We start from the raw sequence: 18,064 nt of genomic DNA, 5'->3' as shown, positions 1-18,064 counted from the left end.
AGATGAACACAACTTTATTTGCTAAAGACAATGACAGAACATTTCAACTCTGTCTATAGGACATAAAATACCCAGATGAAAAATCTACCAAGTTAAAAAGGTAACACAGTCTCTACTTGACAGTTTTAAATATCTAAGTCAGTGGTTCTCAACCTTTTGGCCCTTTAAATACAGTTCCTCATGTTGTGACCCAACCATAAAATTATTTTCGTTGCTACCTCATAACCGTAATGTTGCTACTGTTATGGATCGTAATGTAAATATCTGATATGCAGGATGGTCTTAGGCGACCCCTGTGAAAGGGTCGTTCGACTGCCAAAGGGGTCACGACCCACAGGTTGAGAACCGCTGATCTAAGTGGTACTGCCACATGGGAAAGAAAACAAATATTTGAAGACAACAAATGATAGATTTTTGTGTCCTAGAATCAAGAGACTTTCATTCCCAAACGAACCTCCTTTAATTCAGTGCTAGGGACTTCAGGGAAGCAGTATCACCCACAAAAATGTTAGCTGACTTCTAGATGGGCAGATCTCCCAGGCCAAAGAAGTTTCTAGTCTGAGCCAGTTCACTGAGCCAAAGTGGGGAGAGGTTGGAACTGAAGTAGTCCAGCCACAACCACTCAGAATTGTTGACTCAAGTTACAAATGGGGGGGGGGCGATTTTGTGTGGGGTGTGCAGTGTGCTAAAAATTCCCCAAATGGAAGGATGGACAAATGGCACAGACATTTCAAAAGTATGATTCCAAGAACTGCAATAGAAAACATGTCACAAAGACCAGGTATGAGAACCAGGGCTGTAGAAAGAGGTCTGTGGGTGTCAAGGACAACCTACATTCGCAAAACCCTCCTTTGAAACCGGGTTCCACCAGCAGGGACCCCACAGCTGTCAGGGCTGGACAGTGAGATTTTATCAGCCAGGCCCGTTCAGTTGGGACCACATTCTGGGTGGAGGACTAGCCTGGTGTCTGAGCAGCTGAAGGGAGTGTGAGAGCATCAGGTCACTTAAGCCACAAAACACACCCACATACCCCACTATTTACAGCCTATTGTGCCATGTGTCCTCAAACAATACAAAACACAGACCCAAAAGAGAAACTTTGGACCCGAAATATTCATTGAACTTGACACTGGCTGTCTTATAGCAAATGAATAATTCCACAGGAAAACACATGTATATGACTCAGATACCTATTTTTTCTTTTACTTTTTTTTTTTAAAGTATGTTTTTATTGATTTCAGAGAGGAAGGGAGAGGGAAGAGAGATAGAAACATCAATGATGAGAGGAAAATCATTGATCGGCTGCCTCCTGCACGCCCCACACTGGGGATTGAGCCTGCAACCTGGGCATGTGCCCTGACTGGGAATTGAACCATGACCTCCTGGTCCACAGGTCGACACTCAACCACTGAGCCACACCGGCTGTGCTCTATTTTTTCAATAAAAGCATAAAGTTCTAGAGAAACGAGTCAATACCAGACAAATGTAGTCACGGTGCTGTCTGCCTTACAGTGGTTATGGAAAGAGGGATCACTGACATTTGAACAGAGCTCCATGGTTTACCAACTTTTTTTACTGTCCCCATTTTATAAATGTGGAGATTTGGGTTCAGACAGGTTAGGATGACATAGCAATTGGATTGAAGGACCAGAGCTCAAACACAGGTCTGTGACAAATTCTAGGATCCTTTTCATAACGTAGCCCCTTCAAATATGGGCAGCAGATGCATCAGGCTGGCCAAGCCATTTATTTGGTCCTGGTGTCTTTCAAAACACTCTCAGTTATTAAAAGGAGGACGAAAGACCCTTAGCTGTCACCAAGCTAAACTGTCCTTCGGAGCCCTGCGGACTTTAAGCCACGTGACCCACTAGAGATAATCAGTTTTGTCAGGTGTGAAGGGAAAACATCTCTAGAAAGTAGTCATTCCAAACAAGTTTAGTTTGAGGGGAATTGGCTGAATTTCAGGATGATAGTGAAAAAATCCCGGGTCTCTAGGGCATCCTAACTCCTTGGGTGTGTCCACTGGTGACTACTTCATTTCATCAAATAAGTGCCTTTGCAATGAGATTTATTTTTCCCCCAAACGACATGAAAAACAAGGAACATATTTTTTAAAGACCAAAAATATAGCAGCCTTTACTTCCACTATAAATTGAGTCTCACCTCTTCCTCATTTCCATGAGCTAATTTTGACTATATTCCCTGGGTCTCTCTACATACAGCTAAAGAGACCAAGATGATAGATAATTATTAGTACTCTGCGCTTCTTCCATATAAGAAATGGATTGTTGTGACATTATTTAGTCAGAATTGGCATATATTTCAAGCTTCCCCCTAACATTTTTATTAAAATGCCATTAACATAAATGAGACATTTAAAGACAATCTAACAGTGCTATTAAATTGCTAAAAATGTACATATGTGCATAAGCATATCCACACACAAAAATTCAAGAAACAAAGAAGCAGATACCAATTCAAATCCAATTCTATACACAAACCCAAACACAAACACACTTCAAACTACCTACCGTGTCTTCCAGATCTTTTTTTGTTTCAGCTTTGTTAGGTGACACCTTAAAAGTTTGAGAAATCAAATGTTAAAAGTTATAGCTCTTTAGGGTGATTTTATTTCATAGACACATAGATTTTAGGTCATTCTAATTCACTCTACAGGTAAAGAATGTAACCCAAAATCCTTTTAATAGAGCAGAAGCCCACAGACTTCTGGTATATCTACTATACAGAAGTTAACAAAAGAGAATGTTTTATAATGAAATGCATCAGATCTCATACATTCACCAAGAGTTTGACCACATTAAAAAATTGACTGGTGGAATGCCACAGACTTTCCATCGATTCTGCCACTAATCCAACAAATGCACAACCCTTTGGTGTTTTTTGGGTTTTCCCTCTGAAGTCAGTCTTGGCCTTTGGAAGTAGCTCAGACACACTTGGAGCTGTCTGCTTAATGACTTCATTTACCAGCCCCTTTCTGAGTATCTGGCATGTGCCAGGCCGTAGGCTCTTCCCCTCAGGGTCAGAGATGAGCCAGCCATGGGAGACAGGGTTCCTGCCTCCATCCAATTCAAATGGTTGACTGAGCTGGAACAAGATAGAAAGTGGTTTCTATCATATTTGCCATGTGAGTGTCAAAATGCTTTGACAGGTTAAGAACTTGAGGAAGTATTCTCCAGGTATTTTCATGATCAATGACCATCCAGTTGCAATAGAGTTCCATTACAATCCAGCTCAACGTTATGGAATTTGGGCACCCATGGCTCCCATTTCCGAAGTCTCCCTCATTGAAGGCCTGCTATAACAATTTCCTTGCAAAACACCTCTTGTCGCTGTTCTCCAGTGTCCCAGCTGCATCAGTCAGAACAATGACACTCAAATGTGCATTATTCTTAGAATAACAAAACTTTGAGCAATAGAATTGAGGGGAAAAGGAAGGAAATGACTTACCAGTGTTTTAAAGAAGCTCATGATGGGATTGTTATCCTCAGTGATAGCTGTTGTCTGGGGGTCCTCCTTGGCAATCTCCAATTCTTCAGGGTCCCGGGGGAGAGAGCAACTCACGGGTGTGACTTCCTGTCCCTTGTCTTGGCCTTCAACTATGTCCTAGGAGCAAAACAGCATTTTCACAGTTGCAACTTGTTGAATGTAGACTCTCAAAGTAATATTTTTGGTTCACACCCCTCTCTCCCTTGCCCCCTAATTCCAGCCATACTTCGTCTGCCCACGGGTGTGTAGAACAATCAAGAGCTTATGAGAGTCACTCTTCCTCCCCCTTCCGCTCTTTCTAACATATTCAGCATTTGCAGCTAGTTGGAGGGACATTGTTTGGAGGGTAACAAACACAGCCGTGCACGTTGCATTCCAAACAAAAACCCTTTTCTCCCAATTCTGCAAAGAGGTTGTGCATGATGCCAATGGTCTCCATCTTTGTGGTCTCCTAGTCCAATGATCCCCAGAGACGTGTCTGAGTTCTCATAATCCACACAATGGTGAATCATAGCAACTAAAAAAAAAAAGAACTGATATTTTAAAATAATAATTGTGTTGTCTGGATCTGGTTGTTTATTGGTGCCAGGAAGGTGATATAGGGACTGAGTTTCTCTCTAACTCAGCCAAGGGGTAGCATGCATTCTGACTCTGCTCTCCTGTCTCATCTCCACTTCTGTGACTCTGGGTCAAGTCCTGGCCATCTCTCCACCCCATGACTGCAATCCCCCGCCCCCCGCTGCCCCGGTCTGCTTGGCCTCCTCCAATCCATTACTGACTCAGCAAACCCTAGCCTCCCACTCCTTCCCACCCTCCAAAGGCTTCCTACGGCCCATGGAATCAGGGGCTCCCATGTCTTACATGGTCTGGCCCATGTCCTCATCTCCAGTCTCTGGGTGGCACTCTCTCCTTCATTCCACTCTCTCCCGCCACCTTTCTTTGAGTTTCTCAAACATACCGGAAGCTAGTTCCAACCTCAAGGCTTTCTCTCTGGAACATTGTCCCTCTCTGTCTGCCCATGCATAATTTCCATTCATCCTTCAAGCCTTAAGTCACCTCCCCAATCCCCCCACCCCCCGCAACCCACTGTTCTAAGACTGTCCCTTGCCCTTTTCTGTCTTAGCTATGACAACATTTTCCTTTATTTACTCTGTATCTATCCCGTTCTTCCTATTCCCACAAGACTGGAAGCTCGACAAAGACGGGTTACATCGACTTTGCTCACTGCTGTTTCTTTAATATCTAGGGCAGGGAGGGCCACAGCAGGCATTCAATACATATGGACCATTTGACTACTTAATAGATGAATGGATGTAAATAAATTTTTTATCAATGGGATGGTGCTACCTGTATCAACTTATTTTTCCCCCCACGTAATAAAATAGCACAAACACCTTTCCATTGCAATACATTTAGATCTGTATCATCCTTCATGTCTCACGTGCTATTCTATTGTCTGGTTGTGACATTATTTACTGTCTCATATCCTTATTGATGGGCACTTATGGTTTTACATCTAGGATGTTATAAACAGTGGTTTTAATCAATCATGTGTATCTACATTTCCTTTGAGTAAATTCCCAGAAGTGAAATTTCTGGGTCAAGAAGTGTGCAAATTTGCCGAAACCGGTTTGGCTCAGTGGATAGAGCGTCGGCCTGCGGACTGAAGGGTCCCAGGTTCGATTCCGGTCAGGGGCATGTACCTGGGTTGCGGGCATATCCCCAGTAGGAGATGTGCAGGAGGCAGCTGATCGATGTTTCTCTCTCATCGATGTTTCTAACTCTCTATCTCTCTCCCTTCCTCTCTGTAAAAAAATCAATAAAATATATTTAAAAAAAAAAAGAAGTGTGCAAATTTTACAACTTTATATTCTCACACAAAAAGGAAAATTTCACCAGGTATGACTTTGGGTCTGAAAAGCTGTTTGGTTCATTGGCAGGGGTGGCAGGTGATATATGGAACACATCCAGGACAGGCAGGGCGGTGCCTGGGGAATGTGGACCCAGAGAGGGGAGCTTGGCCTGGAGGTGGATAAAGTGAGGGAAGCTGATCCCTTGACCCCCCCCCCCCCCCCCCGCTGCAAAACAAATAAATCAGTAAATGTGACATATGACTCAGGCAGTGAGGACTGCAAGGGAGAAACTAAAGACGAGGAACAGGCTTCTTTAAGAGGCTGTGTGTGGGGATGTGGGGGAGGCGTCTATTCTGGAAGGTCCCTGGCTCCTAGGCTGGGCCAGCTGCTCTGAGCCACTCCGGTCTCACAGCCCATCGGCTGGGCCCCAGTGCTCACAGGGGATGGGAGGATCTGAGTCTCAGTCAGCCTGCTCCCAGGACTAAACACAAGGGAACATTTATCGAACTTCTTGGAAATAACATGAAATACAGCGAAATCAACTGAAAAGGAAATGAACTGGTAGAATGTCAGGTGATCCCTATGGACCAGGTTGGGTCTGCACGGACCAGGTTGGGTCGCATAGACCAAGTTGAATCACATGGACCACATGGACCAGGTTGGGTCGCATGGACCAGGTTGGATCCGCATGGACCAGGTTGGGTCACATGGACAAGGTTACTATCAGGGAAAACCTGCCATGATGGGTCTCCTCTGAGCAAGGGAAAGGGGACCCTTAGTACTTCTTCACGGAGGAAAGGGACTCTGAAGGGGGATGCAGCTCCACAGAACGCAGGAAGAGAGGAGCCCTCCAGCCTTCCCGTCTGCCCCAGGAGTTTCCACCTGAAGGTGTTTCCCTGGGAGTCCTTTTCACCTCTGACTCCGGTGCAGCAACGTCTCAGGGCTTGGACAGCAACTGAGGATGACCAGGCGCTCAGTGCAAGGAGGTGGTTTGCTTACAGGGGCCTCTTTCTGAGGGAGAGTTCTATTATTTTTCAAATTGAAACTAAGCTTGAACTTGAGCCCTGTTTTTCTTCTTAGACTGCCTTTTAACAAAGAACATAAGAATTCTTCTTCCAGGAAGATGGAGAATATACGCATTCCCTCATCCTTCTATTCCCCACAATGGAAAATTCTCGATATTAGATAGAAAACAAACACAAAGGCTTCTGAAAGGTGGAGAGGAGAAGCAGACCAGCTGGGACCTGAGGAACAACATGGCGTGAATTCACCAGGGTTCCTTTTGGCCTCATACATCCTAGACTTGGAATTAAAGAGGCTGGCTATCTGAAAATACCAGTGGGCACTGACCAAAAAAATCCTCTCAAAAAGCTACTCTCTCAACTGAAGGGCCAGTCTAGCGACACAAAGCTTTCACACAATAACTGCTCTGCATCAGCCAAACACCAACGATGTGAATCTTCAAGAATTTCAAGGCTAAAAAGTTTTTAAAAAGCATTATAGGGTACAATAATATTTAATAACTAGGCATGGTGCTGGATGGGTGAGGGATTTATTGGGGTGATCACGTCTTAAGTTATATAATAAGTAATTAAGTCTGGTCACTGAGGTGTACACCTGAAGCTAATATAATAATGTAGGTCAACTGAAAGTGAAAATAAAAAAAAATGATTAAAATGATTAAATAAATAAATAAATAAATACCAAAAAAAAAAAAAAAGGATTATAGGGTAGTGCTGGAAGAGTAAGGCTTAAGATCCATGAAAAAGTCTGGAATTTATAATTATAAAAGGGTAATATGCTAATTAGACTGGATGTCCTTCCAGATCTCATTCTGGACATCCTTCCTGACCAAGCTGGGGCTGGAGGGAAGCCAGCCCGGGTCCGAGTGCCTGAGGGCAGCCCAAGGGAAGCTAGCCCGGGTCCCGGGTGCCAGAGGGAAGTCAGTGCCAGCAGCTGGGGGAAGGAAGGCCTACTCTTGCAGGAATTTTCATGCATCGGGCCCCTAGTAGGTAAATAAAGCAGCACGTGGATATTAACACTTGAGATTTACCTATGACCACACAATGGAATATTTTGAAGCCATGAATTCTTTCAGGAATGTATAATGAGAAGGACAAATGTCCGTGATAATAAGAAAAATGACCAAATTTTATGGGTCAGGCTCAATGCTAAGCTAGTTAAAAAGATCAAATTTAATTTTCAGAATGATCCCATAAAGTATGTAGTATTTGTAATTTCATGTTTACTGATTAATAAATTGATGCAAACTTGCCTATAGTCATATAATGGAGCTGGGATTTATTTGACCCAATACCCAAGTGATTTTAGAGGCAAAAAGCTCTTTTATTGAGAGAGAGAGAGAGAGAGAGAGAGAGAGAGAGAGAGAGAGAGAGAGATTGCTTTGTTGTTGTACTCATTTATGCATTCATTGGTTGATTCCTGTATGTGCCCTGGTCGGGATTGAACCTGCAAACTTAGTATATTGGGATGACACTCTAACCAACTGAGCTATCTGGTATCTGGCCAGGGCCAAAAAGCTTGTTTAAAGTATCACATTGCATTGCCTCAATCATCTCTCTTCCTTCAGGTGTTTACTTAAATATCATCTTCTCACCAAAGATTTTCCTATTTTACTTCCTTGTATTCCTTTTCCCTGCTATATATATTTTCCCCATTTTTTTCATCATTCATATACAATATATTTTATCCAAAGACATATGGGAATTTAGTGTATAATAAAGCTGACATCTCAAATCTATCAAAGTGAAGAAGGACTTTTTAAATAAATAATGCAGGGACAACAAGGTGGCCATTTGAAAAAAAAATTAACCTGTTGTTATTACTCAACGCTATAATAAGATAAAATCCAAAGGAATAAAAATACTAGAAGAAAACATGGAAAAATGTTTTATAATTTTGGATCAAAAAGGCTTTTGTAACTTTGACTCAAAATCCAGAGGTTATGAAAAGAAAGATTGAAAGTAAAAACAACCAAATGTTTGGAAACATTCAGTTGGGAGGCTCGGGTGAGACACAGGCACTCACTCAGACAATGCTGACTGGAATCTAAATTAATTCAGTCCTGATAACATTTCGACATTATCAACCAAAATTTAAGAAAAGAATATGTTCTTTTAGCCAGCAATTTCACTTTTAAGAGTTAATACTAAACCCCAATTCACACACATGTGAAATAACAAAGATATGAGATTTGCAGTGAGGCAATAGTGAATGTTTGGAAACCAACCAAATGTCATTAATAAAGTCCTAGTTAAATATGTTACGGTACATCTACTCAACAGAAAACTATGTAAGTGTTGCAAATGAGCAAGTGGTACAGCAATAGAAAGCAGTGTTCTTTCTATACAGATATGGAAAGCAGCGCTAACTGAAAAAGAGTACAGAATGAGCAGTGTATATTATATTACCTTTTGTGCAAAAAAAAAAAAAAAAGGAGAAAGAATGCTTGTATTTACTTGTGGATGCTCCAAAAACCCTAGAAGGATACATTTAAAAATACAAACAATGATCATCTATTAGGGTGGTGTTGGTAGACAAGTATACCATTCTATAATTTCTTAATTTTCATTAAAAATTACAATGATCACATAATGTGGGCCACTAATTCCAAATTTTAAAAACTCTCCCGCGGGCCAGACTTCACCTGGTTGGGAAGATGACCAACTGAAGGCCAGCAGTGTGTGGCCTGTGCCTTAACTATTAGGTTGTTGGTAGGATCTTGGTCCTTAACTACAAATAGAGTTTTGCTCTTCTCATCAGGCCACCAGATCATTCTCAGCAAACAGAAAAATTAGACAGATGCACACACATTCTCCAGGCAACGTCTGGAAGCTTCTTTGAAGCCAACAGGTGTTCCTGGTGTCCGCTTGTGCTGCATCGTGTGGATGAAGCCTGCATCTCCCCCCTTTCTGTTGGCTTCAAAGAGCAATCAGAAAGGAACGCTGGTTAAGTGATCACAATTTGTCATGTTGAAAGATAATGCTGCTGTATCATAATTTGATTGTCTGTAATAAAACCCATATGGAACTTCTGAGGCCTTCTTTCATCCGTAAATTGTCAACTGGATTTCAGGCTCCTTTAAGCTAAGTCGACAGTGTCAAAGTGAAAGTATAAGTTAAGGCAAGACGATCAAGGCTGAAAAGCGCCTCGTCTGGAACACTTTGTGATAAACGTCTGTCCCGTCTACAGTTCCCCATTGATTGTACCTCACTGGTTTCATGTTGTACCGCTGTACCAAGAGTCAGGCCTAACGTACCTACCATTTAACACAGGGAAATTTGTTTGAGAAATGTTGACTGGTACAAAACCCACTACTCTGCTCCTCTCCATCTGTTAGAAATTTGAGCCACGTGCTGCCTAAAATAAAAGGAAAAGCCCAGCTTCCTCTCCCACTTGGATGCCCCAACAGCACAAAGGGCACGACTTGCTGGGCAACAGTGGTCTCCGGGCAATCGCTACATCTTTCCTTTCCTCCTTCTGAGAGCACCGCCACCTGCATAGAGCCTTTGTCAGATTTAGGGAGAAAAATGGCATTGGGGTCATTCTTGAAGGTGGGATTTACGTCTTCCAATTTGCCTTGAAAAAAGAAAGCAAGTTAATAAACAAGCGGGAACTCACTCCAAACCCAAAGTCTACTAAAAAATGTTTTGTGGAACATCACAATTCCCTAAGCAGATTGGCATTAATTAGGTAATTAATATTATCATTTTCCTTTGCTTTACTACAAATCTGAATTTCACCCAAGGAGGGCCTATCACTGCAGCTGATTTTGTATGTTTATTTCCCCCACGATTCCTGCCCCATTTGCATCAGAGGGTGCAAATGTATCCCCATCTTTGAACCCTCTGGTAAAAAAGAGGAATGAACACCAACAGCACCACCATAAGAACTGCCAGTTGTGAGAGGGCTCCCCAAGCTGCCCAGCAACAACAAAATCTCCCCTTCCCATCTCCTCCTGGGGGTTACTGCACGCGAGCTCTACGTGTATCTTTAAAAGTCAGCGTGATTTCTGAACAAGGACTTGCCACGCAGGCTCAGGGCTGCACAGTGTGGGAATGATTGTAAGCATAAAGTAACGTTAAAGAAGCCGTTAGATTTGTAATACCTTAACCAATAAAGAAATTAAAGATAAAAAAATAAAAGCTAAAAAAAAAAAAGAAGCCTTTAGTAGCTGCTGTTGCAATTTCTACTGAACTCAGGATGCCTCAAGCCTCACAGCGCAGCCTAGTGGAGAAATCAGGAAGTTACCTAGATTGTAGTGTTTTGTTTTTAATTAGGTAGGCAGTATGTGGAGCTTTCTCCTTTTCTAAAAAAAGAGAAAATATAGATGAACAAAGAGGAAAAATGTGAAATTCTCCCTTTATACCCCTACCTTTTGAAGCAGTCATTAGTTTGGGGACATTTTTAAGGACACATAAGTTGGCACGCTCTTAAACAAAGTCCATTGAGCATGAGATGGAACAGAAACGTACATTTGCTCTGGGCACAGAGTGGGTGGACAGTGATTCCCAGGGAAGTCATGTGGGCAAAGAGATTCGTGGAAGCTTCTTCTGTTCTACGATTAGTCCCAACAGGTTCTGACATTGGCATTCACATTTATTACAGGAAAAATATCTGTTAAAAATGACTTCGAAATGCACAAGCAATAACTTAACCCAAAGCCTAGAACGTGTTTGTCACCTGTTTAACAGACCCTTTCCCGTGGTGGGAGAACTGGCGAATGCTGGCGGAATCAGGCGGCAGGCTCTCTAAGAGTGGTTTGGCATTGTGCGAAAAGGGAAAGAAATCACAGCCTTTCCCCCTGAATTTCCTGATCAGACCACACTCCCCCCTCACCCCATTTTAATGACCAGCCTCCTACTTTCTTGTGGTGAAGCACAGGCCTGGGTTGGAAGGTCTGTAAGGAGGATTCTCCGAAAGGCTGGGCCTCTGAGGGGACCTTGCCGAAGGCGGCAGCCCCTACCTTGGCTTTTCCAAACAAGTCCGATCCCCCGGGGTGTTTTGCTAGAATCTCTATGGTTAGTCTTTAAAGACCTGACCTTGTAGAAGCATGTGCTTTCTCAAGGATGCTTACCCTGCTGATTGTATCCAGAGCTTAGTTTTAGTTCAAGCTGTTGTGACAATAAAAGCCAAAGGAGGCCGGCGAACAGGGCTACTTGGCGGCGATAGCCAAGTAGTGCCTTAGCGTCTCTTTCACAGCAACGTGTGTTAGAGCAATCTGTTCATCCATCTCTCAGGGGCTGCCGGTCAGTCCCGCACTTTCTATCATTTCAAAACTCGATTATTTCACTTATAGCCCTTTTTATAGCCAGGAACGATTTGTTTTGGTTACTAATTTTCTTGTTTATTGTTTATAGAACGAAAGCTCCCCTGAGGTATGTGGTTCTATCACCCCAGAACCTAACTCCATTCCTGGCACAGAGAAAGCACTCAGATGTTTGTTGAATGAATAAATAGAAGTGTTCATGTCTCCTATTTATTGTGTGACACCTGTCAACGGATGGACTCGGGCTGGATTTACAGTTTATTAACCAGATGGTCACCTTAAGTGGCTTCAAATTGTGATCAGTGCTGTGAAGGAAGTAAATATTTTAATTTACGCTCCACTCTACCACAGACAATGACAGGGCAGTGCTGCAGTAAGGGACACGGCCCCTGGCTGCCCCGCAGGGAATCATGGAGGGGTGGGGACTCAGGTGAACAGGAGAGCGAATGCCCCATCTCAAGGGAGAGTCACAATTCACGTCCCACAAAATGTCCCATTTTTCAGGAATGTCTGAAATGTGGAATTGTATTGAGATCTTGTAATTTAAAAATATTGTCAACTTTGCCAATTAAAATGCTATCAATTAATTAAAATATTGTTTAACACACTACAGGTCAAACAAAACCATTTCCCAACATTGGTCTACATGCCTAACAGCATTTCTTCGAGCGGTTCCGTGGAAGACATGGCCGGCTGATTAGACAACTAATAGTTACATGGACATTTACACTTGAGAAACACTCAGCTAAACCAAGTGAAGTGGGTGGCTTGCTGCAGGACTTCTCAGAGCCTTTGGTAGACTGGTGTCCATTGTGAACCCATAGTTTAAAGCAAGTAGTATTTTCCAAAGTTACTTGATGGTGGAGTCCTATTTCTAGGTCGATTTTATTGGACCGATGTTTCCAGAAATTTTATACAGATATTAGATGTCTCAAAAGGTTCAAAGTGTTCCTTCTTTTTGAACTTACAGACACAGAGGCTAGGCATGTAGGCTTTCTAGCTGTGTGATTCTATGCAACTGACTTCACCTCCCTGTGAGTTAGTAACTGCTCAGTAATTAGGGCTTTGTTAGCACCCTGGAAGGAGTGAATCAAACTGGATAACGTGAAAGGGACAGTTAATTCAAAATTCATTTTGCAAACTCTGCATCATAGCCTTCACTTGATATTTCAGCCATGATTAACACCACGGCAGGTTAAAGTCTGAATTAAAAACACCAACTAAATGGTACACATATATGATTGTACCTAGTTTACCTAAGTGAACGCATTTATGTCAGACACATATTTTGAAACCATGTTCTATTTAAAGGAGTGCTAGGCAGAGCTGACAATGAGATTGGGATAATATATTCGAGCACCCACTGGAAGGTGGTAACGTAGGTGTCATCCTCGCCCTGGTCAGGCAGCTGGGAAACGTGAGTGCCTGCTGTGTGTGCTGGGCACGGGGCACCCAGGGCATCAGAAACAGTCAGGCAGCAAGACCACTGTCTCCATGTCTGAAAAGAAGGTGGTTACGGGAGAATAGAGTTTTGCAAACTTTAGATTGTGACTCTTAGTGGATTAGAAACTAATTTAGTAGTTCAAAACTGACATCGAACAAAGTGAATAAAAAGAAAATAGCAGCCTGTGTTAGCGCTGTACGAATAGCATCATTCTGTGAATTCTTTGTTTCATGTATGTACATGTATCTATGGTCAAGATGTGAAATCTATTCTTCTTGTGGGTCACAGTCAAGGTAAAAGTTAGTGCAATAGTGTATTTAATAAATGATGCTGCAGCAGCTCTATCAATTCCACACACTTCATGACTTCCTGATACAAAGTTGGGTAGGAAAAAATGTATCTGTTTTCTATCTGTGGTACATCATCTTTGCTGGCAGAGCCTGCCTTCTTTTCATTTCTTTTGTTAATCCTCACCTGAGGATATTTTCCCATTGATTTTTAAAGAGAGTGGAAGGGAGGGGGAGAGACAGAGAGAAACAACCAACATCGATTGGTTGTCTCCCGCATGCACCCTGACCAGGGCCGGGGATCAAACCACAACTGGTCTGTGCCCTTGACTGGAATCGAACCCAGGACCTTTCAGTCTGCAGGCTAACCGCTAGGGCAGAGCCTGCTTTCTGCTGAAGAAACTTCCCAAGCCTCCCTTCTACCTAATCATAGACACGTGGCTCAATGTCACCCCTGGGTAAGTCTTAGGAAACCCCTTTCATTTGATAGGACATTGTGATGATGACAACTTGCAACCAAGGCAGCCATCTGAAACCACAGGGCCGACCCTGTGAGCCTAGCCAGTCCACGGAGGACCCTGGAGAAGAGGGACTGGACCCCGGGGCTGTGACACCCCTGAGCCAGCCCAAGCACCCTGCCTGGGGCTCTGGCTGCCTCAGGAACTAAGCCCGATGGCCTGGCCTTGGGGCCCTGACGTAAACAAACCAAATCAAACCAAAACAAACCAAAACAAAACACACAGATTATAATTCACTTGGCCTTCTAATGTTAGAATCAGGTGGTTCTTTTTAATTTTTTTTATTTTTTTAATATATTTTATTGATTTTTTTACAGAGAGGAAGGGAGAGAGATAGTTAGAAACATCGATGAGAGAGAAACATCGATCAGGTGCCTCCTGCACATCTCCCACTGGGGATGTGCCCGCAACCCAGGTACATGCCCTTGACCGGAATCGAACCCAGGACCCTTGAGTCCGCAGGCTGATGTTCTATCCACTGAGCCAAACCGGTTTCGGCCAGGTGGTTCTTTTTTAATTATTATTTTAAATTTGAGATTAACTTGGTATTTATGATTTTCTATTTACTAATATTTTTGAATAGCACTTCCTCAAAGTAACAGTTTTCCATTTTGCCTAGTTGCAACCTTACGCACACGTTTCAAATAATTGGTAAAAACATAATGTTGACCATGGTCAGTATGGAGTTGGCCAATTCTCCTTTAGCTGTGAAACTTGGAATAAGTGAGTTGGTTTCTCTCAGGCTTTGATTTCTTCATCTCTATAAATGCTAAAAACGCAGACATCCCCTGGCGCAGTGGTCGGCAAACTCATTAGTCAACAGAGCCAAATAGCAACAGTACTCCTTCAAAATAGACTCGCCCAGGTTGAAAACGGACTTCTGCGCATGGGCCACGAAGTTTCAATCGCACTATACGCGCGCCCGCACATGGTATTTTGTGGAAGAGCCACACTCAAGGGGCCAAAGAGCCGCACGTGGCTCACAAGCCGCAGTTTGCCGACCATGGCCCTGGCGAGTTGTGGTGTTTTAATGAGATGATTCCTTCAAAGTGATTTTATCACATAATTTGACGTAAGATAGAGAGCATGCTGCCAGAAGCCCCTCAGGAGGAGGGACGTCTGGTCAGTTTCAGAACTTGGGTTGAAGGTGAAGTAAACTTTTGATAAACAGAGAGAAAAAGAAATACCGGCAGAGAAAACGGGGAAGCAGTGGACATCGGCCAGGGTCAAGGCTGGCCGTGATGACGGGAGAAGTTTAAGGAAAGAGTGGAAAGTACACTTGGAAATACAGAGTGAAGTGTGTAGAGACCCTTAAACAGCAGACTAAGAAAGCAGGTATAATGGGCATGGGCATTTAAATTCTATTGTTTCTAAAATAATTTCACAACTCCTGCACTTTTTAAAACTTACATTTGAACTTATGTCTTTGGTTATGTAGCTTTCAAATTAGATTCAACTGTGCTGCCTCTGGAGTTCTGGTTGAGGACTACGGAAAGGAGGAACAAAAACACTAAAATGTGGAGTGGCAGACAGGGAGAAAAACCAATATCCTAATAATAGCTACATTTTCTTTTTCTCAAAATGCAGTATCTCTATGTTAAGTATTTTACATGACATTTAATTTTCCCAAGTGTGAGTCATGTGAGCACATGCTGGATACTATTATTATCTCCCTTTTACAGGTGAGGAAACTGAGGCTGAGAGAGGTTAAGTAACTTGCACAAGGTCACACAGCCAGTAGGCGACAGAGGCAGAGCTGAAATCGAGTCTCCTTGACTGCAATGCTTCTGTTTGGATTGACTACTTTACTAAAGATATTGATTTTATAATTCCAATCCTAAATGACAGCTGCAGGACGGAGTCGCCCTTCACTGAGGTGAGGGACCTGTGCATTCAGCATGTCGGCACGTTGTGGTTGTGGTTTTGGACATATGGAGGTTGAGAGGCTCAGTGAGCGCTCAGATGGAGATGCAGTGAGCAGTCAACTAGAAGAGGCAGCTGGATAGTGCAGCCTGGATTCAGGGGTAGATCTAGGCTGGAGATAGAAATTTAGGACTTGTCAGCAAATACTAATATTTAAATCCCTGGTCCCAGGGGGAGATTTGTAAGGAAGTGAGGGCAGTGAGAGACGACAACTAGGAGCTGAACTCTGGGGGACACCAAGGGGGGAGGGCAAGATCCAGCCGAGGAGATAAAGGAGAGCAGCCAGGCAGGGGGGGCCTGGGAAGCAGGTGCGGACGCTGCTTCAAGGAGGGGCCTGTTGTGTCAGGTGTGAGGGCACGGCCAGGAGGGCAAGGACTGAGACACACCTGAGCTGGCAGCTGCCCTCAGTGTGGGAGGTGCCACACGTCGGCCGCTTTGACAAGAGCACTTTTTGTGGAGGACAAAACCTGAACGGAGTGTGTTCATGACAGAAAAGAGGAGGAGGACACCAAACCATTGAGTATCTTCATATCTGTAGTCAGAACGAATTTGCGGATCAATGTATCATAATTCTCCTTTAAGAAATGGTGCCTCTTAGGAAACGGTATGATCATTGAAGGGCTAGAATGATGATTTATCTCCTAAATGCCTTGTACAAGCTTGGTGTTTAAATAACAACTGCAGAATTTAATTAAACGTTGAAAAGAAAAGGAATATTCCTGCTTCCATCTCACACATCTGTGCTTGACAACACTTTTGAGGGACCTCCTCCTGCCCCCAACACTAAGACACTTCTTGAAGCCTGGCTGACAACAGAAATTGTGTGTGCGCATGTGTGCGTGTGTGTGCACGTGTGTGTGTGTGTGTGTGTGTGTGTGTGTGTGTGTGTGTGTGTTAACCAGTAAAGGTCAAATTGTCATTTTGTGTGTGTGATGAATCTTCAATGCGTAGCTCTGGTCCAGTTGCTGAGAGGAGAGCAAAATTAAGAAAGGAAGTCTTATCCTTGCCCACATGCTGGCCCGTGGGAATCCCAGCGCAGCGAAACCTTCCAGGCACAGACTTTATCCTTCCTCGGCCTGCGCAGTAAATGCTGCGTTTGTTCATGAATCCTGGCCTTGTTTGAGTCCTGCTTGGCCCTGAATGTAGTTTTATGAGGCACAAAAATCAGACTGTCGTCCTGAAAACAGAAGATTTGTGTTCCCCCCCAGAATGAAATGGTGGCATCTTTCTCCCAATTCGCAGCTCGGTGGGTTTGTGGCTGGAATGCCAATCCGGTGGCGAGGGGCTGGGCACACCGCTCGGATTGCCTGGGGGAGGGGAGAGGGAGCTGGCATGGCTGAGCCCGAGGCATCATTCACTCTGCAGGCTCTGAATCAGTACACTGACAGCCATTTATGCATAAGTGTTACTCCCCCAGAAGGCCATGGATCGAGTAGTCTTTTTCCTACTACTTTCTCAGGGCTGTGTTTCTCATGACACATCTAGAACAATTGATGTGTGTGTGTGTGTGTGTGTGTGTGTGTGTGCGCGTCGCTCCAGAGACACACTGTGCTGCCAGCAACCAGAGGAGAAACCTTAGCAATCAGAAGGCTGCTTTCTTGTGTGAAGATCTTTGCAGACCTATGTACATACATATCCCCAAGTTCACAGACTGAAGGAGAACAAGGAATGGCTAGTTCACGCCGTGTCTGTGTTTCATATGCAGAGTACAGAGTGGCATCCATTCCAAGGATACCACCAGCAATGACTGGAGGTTGGTAGTGTCACAAAATCAGATGCACATTTTGTTTGTGGACTAAGGGTGTGGACTCACTCAGAGAGGAAGACAAGTTACAACGGGGGGCGGGGGGTATCTTCTGAGAGGTCACTGTGCCTTCAGAGCATCTCTGGGGCTTGACTATATCAGACACCGGCCATGCTCCCTACACACACCCCTCTCTTCTGACTCCAGCCTCATTTTGAAACTCATTCCACTTAAATCGAGGGGCTCCCCCTAAGAGTCGTCAGTGAAAAGGAAAGCTGAGCCGAGAAAGCACCGCTTGGAGACGTCTGCACTTTTCCTGAAACAGGAATGGGCTGGGTGCGCTGGGTTCTATGGGGACGCGCGTGTGTGCGTGTGAGGCGTGGCGATGGGATGCTGACCTGGCTTACTTCCTTAAGATGGGGATTAGGAGGAGGCCCTCGACACCTGCCCCAAGGTGGGTCTCCCACCAGCAGCTCAGTCTTTCCCTAAGGCAGGCAAC

The 18,064-nt window shown here is 43.8% G+C and overlaps 1 protein-coding gene across 4 annotated transcripts in view; it reads right to left on the bottom strand.

Annotated features, from left to right (window-relative positions):
• BCAS1 (brain enriched myelin associated protein 1) overlaps positions 1-18,064 on the bottom strand; it is a gene marked incomplete at its 5' end in the record, with an annotated part of 67,835 nt that overhangs the window by 29,403 nt on the left and 20,368 nt on the right. For all 4 annotated transcript variants that reach the window (XM_081096539.1, XM_081096540.1, XM_081096541.1 and 1 more), the window contains 2 exons: positions 2,532-2,576; positions 3,469-3,624. In XM_081096539.1, coding sequence (XP_080952665.1) covers positions 2,532-2,576; positions 3,469-3,624 — 201 coding nt within the window. The remainder of the gene's footprint in view (positions 1-2,531; positions 2,577-3,468; positions 3,625-18,064) is intronic.

Source organism: Myotis nattereri (assembly GCF_964212035.1).
Source record: "Myotis nattereri genome assembly, chromosome: 8".
NCBI lineage: Eukaryota > Metazoa > Chordata > Mammalia > Chiroptera > Vespertilionidae > Myotis > Myotis nattereri.
This window is presented reverse-complemented; position numbering and strand designations above follow the sequence as displayed.